General features: G+C 36.7%; 1 protein-coding gene across 1 annotated transcript; it reads left to right on the top strand.

Moving 5' to 3' along the window:
• LOC107647863 lies at positions 511-8148 on the top strand. The gene is made up of 15 exons (XM_016351911.2): positions 511-1048; positions 1795-1956; positions 2055-2171; positions 2254-2338; positions 2856-2964; positions 3068-3135; positions 3257-3382; positions 3481-4550; positions 4792-4992; positions 5105-5165; positions 5635-5748; positions 6039-6152; positions 6231-6337; positions 7227-7290; positions 7783-8148. The coding sequence occupies exons 1-13, from the start codon at positions 978-980 to the stop codon at positions 6330-6332; spliced, it is 2400 nt and encodes a 799-aa protein (XP_016207397.1). The 5' UTR covers positions 511-977; the 3' UTR covers positions 6333-6337; positions 7227-7290; positions 7783-8148.

Below are 16432 nucleotides of genomic sequence, written 5' to 3'. Positions count from 1 at the left end.
TGTGTCATGTGTGTCCCGGTTGTGGCCGGACTGTGTCCAATAATTTGTTTTATTTTTTTAAACAGAACATGTTTAGACACGGAAAACACGCGTGTCAGACGAGTGTCTATGTGCGTCGTATTCAGAATGTGTCTGACACGTCGATACAGCAACTCATCGAAGTATTCTTATTTCATAGCTTATTTGAGTTGAAATTAAGTTTGACAAAAAATAATAAAATTAAATTAAATTTCACCTAAGTTATTTGAAATATTTGTTTCAAATATTGAAATTGAATTCAATTTCTAATTTCAAGGGATTTTCAAACAATAGGTGATAGACAAATAAGGAAAGAAATTAATACGAGGGTGATCGATGGACCTAGGTAATAAACGAACGGCTTATTCTCATGTTTTCATCTAGGTTTTCCCAAATCCTTATGCTCCCTCAAAATCCAACGCTCCACATCTAGGGATCTTGTCCCTTCTTCAAAGCATTCATTCTTATCCATCACAACAACAAAAGCATAAAACAACGCCTACCCTTGCAGACACACCCTCGCAACTTCTCATCTCCACAAGCCCCTCCACAAAACTCTTGGAAATTCGAATTTGACCCCGAAAAGCACACGAATTCGTTTTTACCGTCGTCTCCTTAGGGTCTTTCTTCTGTGTGTGTGCCCCCTTTGAAAATCAAACACGGAGGCTCTGAATTAAAAGCCCCACGACGCGACATAGCGAGAGGAGAGAGAAAATTGAGAGATGAGAGAGAAACTAGAGAGGCGGTGCCTGTGAGGGTTGTTTTTGTTCGATTTGGGGAAAAAATAAACTCACCGGAAACATCATAATCATAAATATCCTCTTTGCTTGCATTAAGATCTCTCGTTATTTCAGATTGGATCTTTTTATTTTCTTGTTTTTTATTTCCGCGTTCTTCTTGTTGTCGTCGTCAATCTCGAGAATTTCTATGAATTTTGGTTCCTCACAGAAGAAGAAAGAATGACGGGGCTTCCCAGGGTTCGTGATCACGCATCGCTTCCATCCTCATCGTCTCATAAATCTAATAGCAGGCAAGGATTTACAATTTTTTTTTCTGTGGTGATTATCGCCGTCCTCCTTTTCGCATCGGTTTGCTTTTGCTTAGATTTTTTTTGTTTGCTTTTAGTCAAATTGGGCTTTGATTTTTCAATTAACCCATGAGACGGAACGGAATTCGGGATTCTGAATTCTTGGGTTCCTTGATTTGGATGAAAATTTGAGAAAATTTGCATTTTTTGTCATTATTGATTGCCGCTCTTTGTCTTTGTTTTGTGCCTGTGCCGTTTTTGGATAATTCTAGGTATTGGGAGTTTTGGAACAATGTAATGTTGTAGTTGTGATTTGAGTCAGCTGAAATTCTGCCTGATGTGCGTGTTTTTAGTTGTTTCTGGCTGCTACTTAGTTTTCTAGCTGGATCTTGAAGTGTGAAATTAACTGGGTGCTGAGATCGATAATAGTAATGTGTGATTGTAGTATGGATATTGGCTATAGACAATTGGGTGATTGGAAGCAGATTGAATGACTTAAGTTGATCACAAATAATTGGCCGTATGGTTGTTTCCTAGGGTGTTTCTGCATTATCTGGAGAAGATTAAAGAATACAATATTTTGTCAAAATTTTCTTACTTCTATTGAAATATCATGCCCACAAACACTGTGCTTTGCATTGGTATGAATTGCTGATGCTGAATATCAACCCAACCACTTCATATTGCATATGAAGTCTAATACTTCTCTCTAAAACATTTCTGTCATTTGATGTGTCCAAATTCATCAGTGGTAGCAACGTATTTAGTTTGCTAGTGCGGAGAGAGATCTCGCCTAGAACGAAACACGTGGCAAAATGGAACTGGGGAGAAGCATCTAAATCAAAATCTGGTTCTAGTTCCCGTCCTAAAAATGAAGTAGCAAGAGATGCTAGGCGTGGTCTCCTATCATGGTACTCGTAGTTCTTCAATCTAAAAGTTAATGAATTTCTTTTGCACTCTTCATGGAAGGTCAATTTTGTGGACCAACATATCTAACAATGTTAATCAGGGTTGAAGCCGAGTCATTGCGGCATTTGTCAGCCAAGTATTGCCCTTTGTTGCCTCCCCCAAGGTCTACTATTGCAGCAGCATTTAGTTCAGATGGAAAAGTGCTTGCATCAACACAGTAAGTTATAACTAGTTCATCTGTTTACCAAATTTAATTTAAGACTCTGTTGTGATTGAATTTGTTTGTTTGTCATGTACAGCGGTGACCACACAGTAAAGATAATTGATTGTGAAACTGGGAGTTGCTTAAAGGTGCTAATTGGTCATAGAAGGACGCCTTGGGTGGTAAGCTTGTAATCTGGCTTTTCATAGTCATTTATTGGATCTATGTCTTTAATTTCTTTTGGTGCTTATTGTATAAAATGAATCCTCTAGCATGAATTTTGATAATGTATGCATTTAGGAAGTGACAATTCTATGGAATTCAGCACCAAGTTTTCATTATTATCCATCAAAACCATGGGCTGCTGTTCAAATTGTGTGGTTTTCTAATTGCTTACTGAATATTGTATCCTAAACTTGTATTTGAATAATTTGTTCAAGTGGTTAGTAGTTGTTAGTTTGAAGTCAAATTTCCATCCAAGGTCGAATTGCATTTATATATGCGAGCACTAGTATACATGCAATGCTTGCTTAGTGCAGACGCAAATTGACGGTTGTCAATTCAATGATAGATGCTTTTATTTTGCTTGATGTGGAATTTTTGTGTGTGACCAATTTATGCCCTCTCCTTCTACAATAAGGTTTACATTTAGGATGCACTGCTGTATATTCTCCAATTTTAATTATGTGCTTCCTGCAGGTTAGGTTCCATCCATTGCATCCACAAATACTTGCCAGTGGTAGCTTGGATCAAGTAGTTCGTTTATGGGACGCTAACACATCAGAGTGCATAATATCTCATCATTTCTGTACGCTTACTATGAATGTTTTTTTTTTCCTTCTTTTTGGTTGTTCTTTTCTCTTAATTTATTGTATTGTCTCTCATGTGAATTAATTGGGTGTATGTTACAGATCGACCCATTGCATCCATTGCTTTTCATGCCAAGGGGGAAATAATTGCCGTTGCATCAGGACACAAGGTATGATTCTTTTTCCTCTTTAATTTCCTATGTTGTTCCCATCTATAATGAGTTTTTGCACGGTTTCCTTGCAAGCCGTCCCCCTGAAGTTGTTGCATTTTGTTCTGGAATACCTTGTCAGCTGTATATATGGCACTATAATAAGAAAGGTGAAGCAGCATCACCCGTGTTTGTGTTGAAGACAAGGCGCTCACTACGAGCCGTGCATTTTCACCCACATGCTGCACCATATCTCTTAACTGCCGAGGTGAATGAACTGACATATTTGGTTGCTTAGATACATATGCTACTCAGTGTATTAATTTAGGATTTTTCTTGTTTTAACATGTTTGAGTTGCTTGCTAGGTCAATGATCTAGATTCCTCAGATTCATCAATGACAGAGGCAACATCACTTGGTTATTTACAATATCCCCCGCCTGCTGTTTTCGTCACAAATATTCATCCCAAGGAAAATGCTAGTTTATCAAGTGAACTACCCTACGTGTCATTACCTTTCCTCTTCATGCCACCATATCCTGTAGATGAGTCAAGACCAGAAGTCCTGCACATTAGTCCTGATGTTGGCTCCAGTAGCATGCAAATTGAATCTTCTGCGACAGGGCAGTTTCAAACGGACCCACATGCAACCGAGCAATACAATACTACAGTGTCTCCCATGGAAACATTCTCCGAGATGCCCACTAGCTCTCAAACTGGTACAGAATATCAAGCTCATGCTACTTTCTCAAATGGAATGGGTATTGGAATCAGTAACCTCAGAATGGATGGTATGGACACTGATGAAACTGAACGTGCTGAAGGATCCCAACATGGAAACTATACAAATGCCTATTCTCTTAACGGGGTGTTACATGGATTGTCTAGACAAAATAACAATCGTGAGGTTCTTCCAGAGTTTGGTCAATTTCCTCAGTTCTTTCCTGCAAGAGACCCAAGTGGATGGGAGCTACCTTTTCTGCAAGGATGGTTAATGGGTCAAAGTCAAGTTGGTGGTCCCTCAATGCTTCCTAACATGGGTGTTAGTCGTGACAGTGTAGGCCAACATATTGGTTCTTCCACATTGAGCTCTAACCATCCCACTTCTAATGCAGATATAGGAATGTCGTCTGGCATTGCCATCCCTGGATCTTCTGTTAGATCAGGTTTACGGAATCATTTTTCACAATACCGTATACCTGTATCTGAATCTGGAAATCTTGCTAGCTCTGCTAGTACCCCACATGATGGGTCTGATATTCAAACCATTATAAGTCGAATCCAGTCAGAACTTGCCACGTCAATGACTGCTGTGACGGCTGCAGAGTTGCCTTGCACCGTGAAGTTAAGAGTATGGTCGCATGACATAAAAAATCCCTGTGCTCCATTAAATGCTGACAGATGCCGTCTGACTATACCGCATGCTGTCCTTTGCAGGTTTGTATTTCCTCCAACATGTGGTAAATATATATGTCGAAGTTAATTGCTGTGTTTTCTGTTTTCTTGTTTTTCTTTTTAACGGGGCCTCTTTTAATCATTAGGAACTTAATATTTCACGGCAATGTTATCAAACTTAAATTTTAAGTACCCAAAAAAATTACTTAATCTTTTCACCAGAAATATCTGGACTTCTGAATTAAATGGTACTTATATTTTCAATTCATGATTGTGTTTGTAGTGAAATGGGTGCCCATTTTTCGCCGTGTGGTAGATTCTTAGCTGCCTGTGTTGCATGTATGCTCCCACATATAGAAGCTGAACCTGGATTGCAAACGCCAGTACAGCAAGAGCCTGGTATTGCAACATCACCAACTCGTCATCCAATATCAGCACACCAAGTAATGTACGAGCTGCGGATATATTCCTTAGAGGAGGCAACGTATGGTTCACTTTCTTCAATTATTGCTTCCCAGCTTTCTCTATATTTCTTGCACATTCAAGTCAGTCCATTAAATTTCAACATAATTTTGTCATCTGCTTTTGTCAAATAGATTTGGAATGGTGCTTGCTTCACGAGCAATCAGAGCCGCACACTGTCTGACATCAATTCAGGTTAGTTGGTTACTTTATCATGTTTCTAATGTATTTTTCATAATCTATAAATGTAGACAGGTTTCTTGTCAGCTATTTAATTGAATTATGGTATAGATTGGTACTGCATTTTTTGACAGCTGGGGAGGGGTAGATTGTGTGGCTTTCAATTGTCACCATGACATTAGTATTTCTCATCTCTACTGCGTTTTGTACATCCTTGTGTTCATGATAATTGTTAAGTTTTTAACATTCTCTATGCACCTGTACGTCTGGTTTGATATCTGTGTTGTGTGCACAAATAGATGGGCCCCTTCTTCCTGATGTGTTTTTGCACAAAATGTATTTCTTTATTGTTTTGTTTAAGTGTATTCTTACATGTGAATTTCTTTAAATATTAGTTACTTCTGTCACTTGAGTTGATTAACTAAAATTTGGAATGCCTTTATATCATGGAGTAAAATTTATGCAATTGCTTTTCCTTGTGTAGTTCTCACCTACGTCTGAGCACATACTACTTGCCTATGGTCGACGTCATGGTTCTCTTCTTAAAAGCATTGTAATTGATGGAGAAACGACGTTACCTATATATACAGTATTAGAGGTAAAATGCGTTTCCACTCATCTCAGTCTATAGGCTTTTCTCATCTGAGTTGCTTCCAATTAGGAAATACCCCATTCACCAGTTGTTGCAGTCCATAGCTTTGCTTATGAAGTGACCATTGTTTTGGTACATAAAATTTATATTTTACCTTTTCTGGGACCATTCTGAAGTCTCAACTCTGCTCAATTTATGGACTGATACAGATTGATGCTAGTTATCCTATATTCCCCCTATTTGTTAAAATCATTTTAAATATGAAATTCATTCTCTGAATTTGCTTTATCTATTAGGTATATAGAGTGTCGGATATGGAACTTGTTAGGGTGCTTCCTAGTGCAGAAGATGAGGTTAATGTGGCTTGCTTTCATCCTTTTGCCGGGGGAGGATTAGTTTATGGAACAAAGGTATGCATTTGCTGGGGAGATCAATGTAGTATGCTTTCATTTGCATTTTTTTTCCGATAACATTTTTTGTGGTTTCAGGAAGGAAAGCTTAGGATCCTCCAGTATGATGGTGCTCATGCTGCGAATGGCACGGGACCGAGTTACTTTCCTGATGAGACCATCATTGGAATCAGTCAATGAGCAAGGTTATATATTACTTCCTTTAGGGATTGTAGTGCTAATTAGACACCTACAAGAGTCATGTACACTTTGCCATTTTTCGATTGAGTTTTTGCATTTTATGGATATAAATGTTTGATGGGAACTAAATTAATGTCAGATTACACTATTACAGTTATGCATGATTTCCATAACTGCTGATTCTAACACAATATTCTTAAAAAAAAACATCATTTTTGTTGGTCAGGTCGAACAGCCATCACTGTCTTACTTCTGTTTTGAAAATGAATTAAAATGTTTGAAGTCCAAAATGTTTTTAATTAGGAAATCCACAACCAATTATTTTCATTATATTCTCCGATAAGTACAAATCAATATTTGGTCATCCCTTCCCTTTCTTGGAGTGATATAAGATTGTTGATTACTTTAGGTTTACTTTTCCGTTTTGGTTACAAATACTGAATACATATGGTAGCCTAAAAACTATATAGTAATTGGTTTTTGCACGATTGGGTTGCATGACTGCATCCTTTTCAGGGGTTGAAAAGTGGGTTTTTCTATGTAGTTTGAAAGATATGGTCTGTTGTGTGCTTCATTTGGTTAGAACATGCTAGAATGTTTTAGACAGAATTAGGTTAAACAGGGATCAGTTGGACACTGCTACCTAATATTATTTGCTTTTGGCTCAACCACTCAACTGAGTAACATAATTGGAAATAATGATCCTTACTTCTTTCTTCTTGCATTGTCTTCTCATGTCTTTAAGCGTATTCTGATGACCTTATTTATATCAGTAAATTTCACAAACATATTTGGTTTTCTTTTCATAGCAACTCCTTTATATTAATGCGCATTTGGATCACAATAATTGACATTTGTTTTATTTATCCTTACAAAGTTACTATATGATTGTAGGTTTAGACATGTCATCGGAGATTAAATTCAGCATCCGGCTTCCATCATCTGTACTACTCAGATGGTAAGCCTTCTACCCTAACTTCCTCATTCCTTCAGTTGCATTCATGTTAATATAAAGGGTAAAATACTGATTTAATGTCTAATGTTTGGGTTAAGTCCTAGTTTCGTTCCAATGTTTGAAATATCTATCTGTCCCAAACATCTTGTTTTATTTTTATCCTCTGGTTAAATTTTTTTAACCCCCCCCTAAAAATACTCATTTTCTCCATTATCATCTTATAACAATCATAATTGTGGTGACTGGTGGTAGTTGTAGTGATTTTCTGGTAGGAAAAAAATTTAATTTTGACCAAAAGTGAAAAATAGGATAAAATAAAATGTTTGGGACAAAAATAAGACGTTTCAAATGTTGGAAACAAAAGTAGGACTTAGCTTTAGATATGAAAGCAGTTTTTCACCCGATTAAAGCTCAACCTCTTGAGGGATATACTTTCCATAGAATTGTCCTTCCTTTGATTTGCCGAAGTTTTGAAATATGTCTTATTCCATTCAGCTGTCTCTGCTGGTGATAATACTACACACTTGTTAAGACTATGTTGAATGCTGAGCAGTGAGCAAATGCAACCTGGCGCTGGAATTTCCAATCTTCCTTGCTAATACAAATGTATATTTTTGTATTATCCATGTATGAATATGTACTAATATTAATCCGTTGTTAGTTTGTATTTCTTCTCTTTTCCCCTTTTTCTCTTTGGTCCTCCTCCTTCCAGCCCATAACTGAGGCTTTTTCATTTCTTACATCTGTGGAACAAATTTAGTGGTACCCCTCCCCCAAAAAATGGACTATTTTGTCCTTTGGGTAATCCTAAAGCTGTAGTATAATGGTGCCATGCATTTGGGTATTTTACCATTTCTCAAATTAGCTTAGCAAATATTTGGAGTTTAAAGTGAGTTAATATCCACTTTGTGTGATAGGTAAGAGAAGTAAATCCTAATTATTTGTTCATGGTATACACTTGCACAAAGAAATACGTAACATTATAAATATTCATGTGACTGGCATGTTAGATTAATTAATCAAGGTTTGTTCTTGCACAAATTAGTATTTCTCCAGATAGATAGATACGTGATGGTAAAATAATATTTGACAAGGACATGACTTGGCATGCGTTTCATGAATTATTATCAGATAATAGAAGTGGTGGATGAAGTACGGCACACGGTGCCCTAGTTCTAGTTGCCCTTTTCCTCTTCATTGGGGAAAAAAATTGTCCTCTTCATCTTGGTTATAATGGGTCAACCCTAAAAATTGAATACCAAAATCTTAAACCATATAAAATGAATTCTAACCTTACCCTGAATGAACAATCCTAAACCCTTAAAAGAAAACCTACCTACATTACCACTATGGTTGGAGAATACTTTTATTTTTTTCCTTTGATTTTTCTTTTTTTTTAATATCCAAACAAAGTATATGGGATCTCTGTGTACGGTGGGTGTAGGGTCTAGGTGAGTTGATTGAATATGTAAAAAAAATTATGTTAGAAGAGTAAAAATTATTGTGATAAGGTTATAACGTGGATGCCCATTTATTGTGGGCGGTTTACATTCTCTAAAATGAATGGCATTAAAGAGGTTTTGAAAAAGCAAGCATGTAACCTCTATAAATAGTGAAATGTAGTTTCAACTTCGTACAAGCAATAAAACAATAGTCTCTCTCTTATACTATTCTCTCTCTTTCATACTATTCTCTTTCTTATATACTTTAATATTATTAAATATATTAATTATGTCTACTATATTGATATAGTAATTCTAGTGAATATTACTACTTGAGTTATCTAATTATATTTTCATATTTTATATTTGTTACTTCTTCCTTATTTATTTAGTTATTCTAAAATACGTTATCAGCACGAGATTCTGATTAAATTTTTAGGAAGACTCGGGTAACAAATTTTCATTATGTCAAAGCTCTCTCATCTTGAATTCAATGCTCTTGATATATCTGGAAACAATTATTTATCATGGATATTAGATGCTGAAATTCATCTTGATTCAATGGATCTTGGAGATATCATTAAGGCTGAAAATAATGCATCACAGAAAGATAAAGCCAAGGCCATGATTTTCCTTCGTCGTCATCTTGACGAAGGATTGAAAAATTAATACCTCACATTAAAAGATCCTGCAGATATGTGGAAAGACCTTGATGAAAGGTATAATCATAAAAAAACGGTGATACTTCCTCAAACTCGATATGAGTGGACGCACTTGCGTTTGCAGGATTTTAAATCCATAAATGAATATAATTCTGCAATGTTTCGAATCACCTCACGAATGAAATTATGTGGGAAAAAGATAACTGATCATGATATGTTAGAGAAAATTTTCTCGACCTTCCATGCCTCGAATGTGCTCTTGCAGCGGCAGTATCGAGAAAAAGGATTTAAAAAATATTCTGAGTTAATTTCTTGCCTTCTTGTTGCTGAACGCAACAATGAGTTGCTCTTGAAAAATCATGAAGCGCGCCCAGCTGGCGCCGCCCCATTTCCTGAAGTAAATGCGACAAATTACCTCAGAAGAGGTAAATGGCAAGGTTTTAATAACAAGAAAAATTATGGAAGGAAAAGGAATTATATTTAAAAGAGAGGATCTCACCAGAAGTAGGATAAAGAAAGAAATTCTGGGCAAAATAAATCAACAGAGGATAAGTATTTCTGTTGTGGTGGAAAGGGCCATTGGTCACGTACCTGTCGTACCCCAAGGAACCTAGTCGATCTTTACCAAGCATCTTTGAAAAATGATGACAAAGAAAAAGAAACAAATTTTGTTTCAAATGATGTTGAAAATTCCACCACTCATTATGATATATCTGATTTCTTTGAGGATCCTGAAGGAAATATTGGTCATTTGATCAATGATGGAATAGTTTAAAATGTGGGATTGTTATGTATCCATGTAAATAAATAATGTAAAGAACTTATTGTTAAGTTTTATTTTCTATATATTTGAGTTTCAAATATGATGCATATAAATAATGAAATATTAATGTTCATGAATTTTGAAATCATTAAATGTGTCAAGTTTTAAAATAAAATTTCAGTATATGACATTATTTTTATGTACAGTGTTTCTTAGAAAAATAATTCCGATCAAGTATTCAATTTAACTGTGCATACTACTCATCTTATTATTATTTGTCTTTGAAGAAAATGGCAAGGATATATAATGAAGATATATGCCTTGCGGATAGTGCAAGTTCGCACACTATTCTCAAAAGTGATATATATTTTACCCATCTGGTGACAAAAGAAGAATGTGTTAATACTATTATTGGCTCAGGCAATGCGATTGAAGGCTCCGGAAGAGCTATAATTTTGTTTCCCGGAAGAACAAAATTCATAATAAATAATGCACTGTTGTCTACCAAGTCTCGAAGAAACTTGTTGAGCTTTAAAGATATTCGCCGAAATGGATATCATATTGAGACCATTGTTCTGAAAACCGAACTGGACCGGCCGGTTCAACCGGATTAACCGAGAACCGATCATCTGGTCGGTTCGGTTGTACTCTAAAACCGTTCAGCAAAAAACCGGGCTAAGAACCGGCCGAACCGGCAGTTAACCGGTGAACCGTCAGAACCGGCCGGGTTTTTTCAGGGTTACCGGTTTTTTTATAATATATATATATAAACCGCCATCACTCTTCCACCATTGCACTCTTCTCACCCCACCCCTCCCCTCCCCTCTCCTTTCTCTCCGTCTCTGAGAAACCCTAAACCCAGCACCATCACTATCCCACCGTCGCACTCTTCTCATCGTTCTTCTCCTTGTCGCCGTCTCTTCGGATCGTTACTCTTCTTATCGCCGTCAGCCGGTCGTCGTCTCTTCGGCGATCTCTCTCTGTCGCTCTCTTCAAGGTCAACAACACCTATTATAGTCACCTCCCCTCGACGTCGAGTCTGAGCTGTTGGAATCGCCGCCGCGAAGGACTGCTCTGTCGTCGTCGCTGCTCGATTTGTTAGTGTCCGTCTCTCTCTTCGAGTTTTCTCTATGTCTAAGGGTCGGAGCTCAACGTCCTTTCTCTCTGTCTCTCACACGGCGACGTCTCTCTCTGCCCGGCTACGGAGTATTAGCCGCTTTGTCACCTTGCATCGGTTATTTTGTTAATTTTGTTTATTTTGATTTATGAGTTGCTGGTTGCTGATTTTTCTGATTCAGTTGGGCAATGCTTCACTACATTGTTGGTTATTTATGCTGGAATTTTTCTGATTCTGAGTTATGCTATGATTTTGATTTTTGTGATTCAGTTGTTGATGGTGTTATGGGCAGTGCTTTACTATATTGGTCATTGTTTATGCTGGAATTTTTTTATTCTAAGTTATGCTATGATTTTGATTTTTCTTATTCAGTTGTTGATGGTGGTATAGGCAGTGCTTCAATGCATTGTTTATTATTAATGCTGAAATTTTTTTATTCTGAGTTGTGCAATGATTTTTATTCTGAGTTGATTCTGCTGATTTGTCTGCTTTGTTGATTCTGGTTGCTGGGTTTGAGTTATTGATGGTGTTTTGTTGGTTATGGGTTGCTGGATTTGAGGGAAAATATTGTTTATATTGAAATCTGACTGAGGTATTTAAATTTGTTAATATTTTTATTGTATATATAATTAAACCGGTTGAACCCCGGTTGAACCCCGGTTGAACCTCTGAACCATTGAACCAGTTACTTCACCGGTTCATTGACCGGTTCGGTTCTCGCAACCTTGATTGAGACTATGAATGAGGGAAGTCATGAGTACTTATGTATCACAACTCATGATTCAAATAAAAGGGTTATATTAGAAAAGTTGCCCTCACTTACATCTGGGTTATATTATACCAAGATTAGTGCAATTGAATCACATGCCACTGTAAACCAGAAGTTTACTAGCCCAAATGAATTCATAACTTGGCACGACCGATTGGGTCATCCGGGAACAACCATGATGCGGAGAATTATTGAAAATTCCCATGGACATTCACTAAAGAACCAGAAGATTCTTAAAACTAGTGAATTTTGTTGTGCTCCATGTTCTCAAGGGAAGTTAATTTTAAGGCCATCACCAGTAAAGATTGGATTTGAGTCCCTTGAATTCCTAGAAAGGATTCAAGGTGATATATGTGGACATATTCATCCACTATGTGGATCTTTTAGATATTTTATGGTCCTGATAGACGTATCTTCGAGATGGTCACATGTGTGCTTATTATCTTCTCGCAACCTGGCGTTTGCGAGATTACTGGCTCAAATTATTCGATTAAAAGCACAATTTCCAGAAAATCTAATCAAAACAATTCGTCTTGATAATGCTGGTGAACTTACTTCCCAAGCTTTTGATGCTTATTGTATGGCTAATGGAATAAGTGTTGAATATCCAGTAGCTCATATTCACACACAAAATAGGTTAGCAGAATCACTTATTAAGCGCCTCCAATTAATTGCTAGACCCTTGCTTATGAGAACAAATCTCCCAACCTCGGTTTGGGGGCATGCTATTTTGCATGCCGCAGCACTTATTCGTTTGAGGCCAATGAGTTACCATCAGTTCTCTCTTATGCAATTAGCTTTTGGCTAGCATCCAAATGTTTCCCATTTAAGAATATTTGGGTGTGCGATATATGTTTCCATTGCACCACCTAATCGCACCAAAATGGGACCCCAAAGAAAATTGGGGATATATGTTGGATATGATTCTCCCTCTATAATGAGGTATCTTGAGATACAAACTGGGGATGTATTTAAAGGCCGATTTGCAGATTGTCATTTTGATTAAATCAAAATTTCCAACAATAGGGGAAGAGAATAAGCTTCCTGAAAAGGAACTTAATTGGAATGCATCATCGTTAATGCATTTAGATCCTCGATCAGGGCAATGTGAACTAGAAGTTCAAAAGATTATACATTTGCAAAGAATAGCAAATGAATTGCCTGATGCATTTTCCGATACACAGAGGATAATCAAATCTTATATACCAGCGAAAAATGCCCCAATTTGAATTGATGTCCCAGTTTGACAAATTGCCACCGAAGCAAATACACGCCAAAAGCATGGCAGGCCTGTCGGTTCCAAAGACAAAAATCCTCGAAAGCGAAAAGAGGTAAATACTATTCCTGTTGGAAAAGACATAGTAGAGACACCTGCAGTTGTCCAAAATTCTGATATAATTTTAACGCCAGAAGACGTTCAGGTACCTAAAATTTGTGAAAATGACGAGATCTCGATAAATTACGTCTTTACAGGAGAGAAATGGGACCGAAATAAGAGAATTGTCAATGAAATATTTGCATATAATGTGGCACTAAATATCATGCATGAAAGTAAGGATCTTGAACCAAGATCAGTCGAAGAATGTCAACAAAGGATTGATTGGCCAAAATGGAAAGAAGCCATGAAAGCTGAACTAGACTCACTTGCAAAACGTGAAGTCTTTGGACCTGTAGTCCATACACCAGAAGATGTAAAACATGTTGGATACCGATGGGTATTTGTGAGAAAACAAAATGAAAAAAATGAAGTTGTGCGCTACAAAGCCCGACTTGTGGCACAAGGTTTTTCACAAAAGTCCGGTATAGATTATGAAGAAACGTATTTCCCTATAGTGGATGCGATAACATTACGTTATTTAGTCAGTATATCTACATATCATAAACTGCATATGCATTTAATGGATGTGGTAACAGCTGATGGTTATCAGTGGCTAAGAGAAGGGGGGGTTGAATCTTAGCCCCCTTTTTGCTTGATGGTACTTCCTGACCTTTGAAACCAATTTTGAAAACTTCTTATCTTTTTATCTTGTCACTAGCCACGAGACTTTTTCTTTTGTCTCGTCCCTAGCCACGAGACTTTTCTTTTTGTCTCGTCACTTGACACGAGATATTTTTGGTTTTTGCTCCTGTGCAGTAGAAACAGAAATGGAGTAGAGAAGAGAGAAAATTACACCCAGATATATCCTGGTTCAGCTGCTAAGTGCAGTGCAGCCTACATCCAGTCTCCATCACAAACATGATGGAATTTCACTATAATCTTCCTAATTACAATCTGTAAAGTGCTAACCCAACTTACAAGGGGATTCCCGCAGAATCATGAAACACAACATAGATGAACAAAGGAACTCTAAGGACATCTATGGCTTTTTCTTTTAATTTTGCACTCTCTGCTTTTTTCCGCTCTATGGCTTTTTCATACAAACCTCACTGTTTGTCTTTTTCCATGAGACTCAAGACATGACAAAATTAAACAGAAAAATACAAAACAGAATACATTGAAGGAGAAGAGAAATCTGTTAGCTCAGGTAGCTCTGAGAACCCTGTGCATTTGCACTCTCACACTTTCTCCTTGCTCCAAACAGTGGCTGTTCTCCCTTTTTATAGAAGAGGGAAGCCTCCATATTTGAAGCCAAAAAACCAAGCCAACTTCTTCTTCTCCAAGTAACAGAACCGGTTCGGCCAGAGAGAGAGAAGAGATAACCCATGCAATTACCTCTAGTCCTTCCTTGGTCATCAATATTCATCAATCCGAGCTCTCCATCCTTGGCTTGCTCTCCAAGATGGATTTCTGGCCCTTGATGCTTCATGATGATGATGACTTCATCTGCTCCACTTTTGCTTCCTTCCTCACGTAGTCACCCTAGCTACCTTCTGTGATGAGTGAACCCAAAAGCAGAGACAAGCCATCATCTCCAAGGATCTTCACCTTGTTGGCCGAATCTCCTTCAACCATTTTTGGTATGGAGAAGCTAAGATCTCATCACAAAATCTTACTACAAGTGATAAGAATCTCAGCCATTACATTTTTTATGTTTTCTTGCCATCATTGTGATGGTCTTTAGACGTGCCTTTCCTTCTTTTCGGTAGCTCAATGTAGCTTCCATGGCTGCTGTGTAATGACCGAAGAGAAGAAAGAATGAGAGAGAAGAAACAAATGAAAGAGAAGCAATTAAATGAATTAGTCAAATTGAGTGGAAAAAAGTTGCTTTTACTTCCCTTGCTTGAGTGGCGTGCTGCATCAATAAATCAATCATGTCACTCATACTCTCTCTCTCTCTCTCTCATTTATGTTTCCAATGCATATATTAACTCTTCTAAATAAAACTTTGAGTTCCATCACATGCTCTCTCTCTCTCTCTCTCATTTATGTTTCCAATGCATATATTAACTCTTCTAAATAAAACTTTGAGTTCCATCACATGCTAGAAGAAGAGATCCGTTGAAGGCATCAGGCAAATTGCAACATTTGCTTTCTTGATGGATTTATTTTCGGATCATGCATTGGAGACAATTTTGGGCTTATATCAATAATGAGTAAAGCTGGCCCAAATAAACACAACAAATAATTCAGCCACATAGTATGGGAAACATTCAACAAGGCTGAGAGAAAATTATTCCAATGGGCTTGCTTTTAATATTTTTGTTCGGCCCATAAAGGAATCTGCACAACAAAAATTATTTTAATTAAACATATATTGATTAATAATTTTGCTATTAATAATGTTTGATCATCATTAATTTAAGTTAGAGTTTTCCAAACTCATCAATCTCCCCCTTGATGACAAACATTATTAAAATTGAAATGTAAGGAAATCAAAGAATTAGAGTATAGAGTACTCCCTTTGAAGATTTGTATTTTTCCCCCTTTCAAATTGTTACATGGCTCCCCCTTAATATATGCCATTTTTTTACCAAAGAAAGCACTAACCTGTAACAATTTAATTAAGCTTCAAGTAACAATGTTATTTAGCATATTCATTACATGATGCTAAATGCTTGATTTATGAGCAGATTTGAATGATATACAAAACTTATTTATTATCATAAATTGATTTTTTGTTCAAACTTTATACATATCAATTTAGTACAAAAAATTGTTCAAAAGATTTTCAAATATTTTCCAATCAAGATATCAGAGCAATATGATTATGGTAAGGAAAATATTTTTTTGAAACACACATGATCACATCAAACATGGCAGCTATTATATTTTACACAGTTTAAAGGAACTGCCAAAAATAAGTTATCAAGCCATCATGTTCATCAAGATAACTCAACAACTAGGCATTCATATAAACAAATGCATTCCTAAACATCATAAACCAAATGTATTTCCAGCAGTAGTAATCACAGTGAAATAAATTATCAACATGCATCAAATATTGTCAACAA

The sequence above is a fragment of the Arachis ipaensis genome, chromosome B06 (genome assembly GCF_000816755.2).
Source record: "Arachis ipaensis cultivar K30076 chromosome B06, Araip1.1, whole genome shotgun sequence".
NCBI classification, from domain to species: Eukaryota; Viridiplantae; Streptophyta; class Magnoliopsida; order Fabales; family Fabaceae; genus Arachis; species Arachis ipaensis.
Note: the sequence above shows the minus strand (reverse complement) of the source record. Positions and strands in the feature narration are given on the sequence as shown.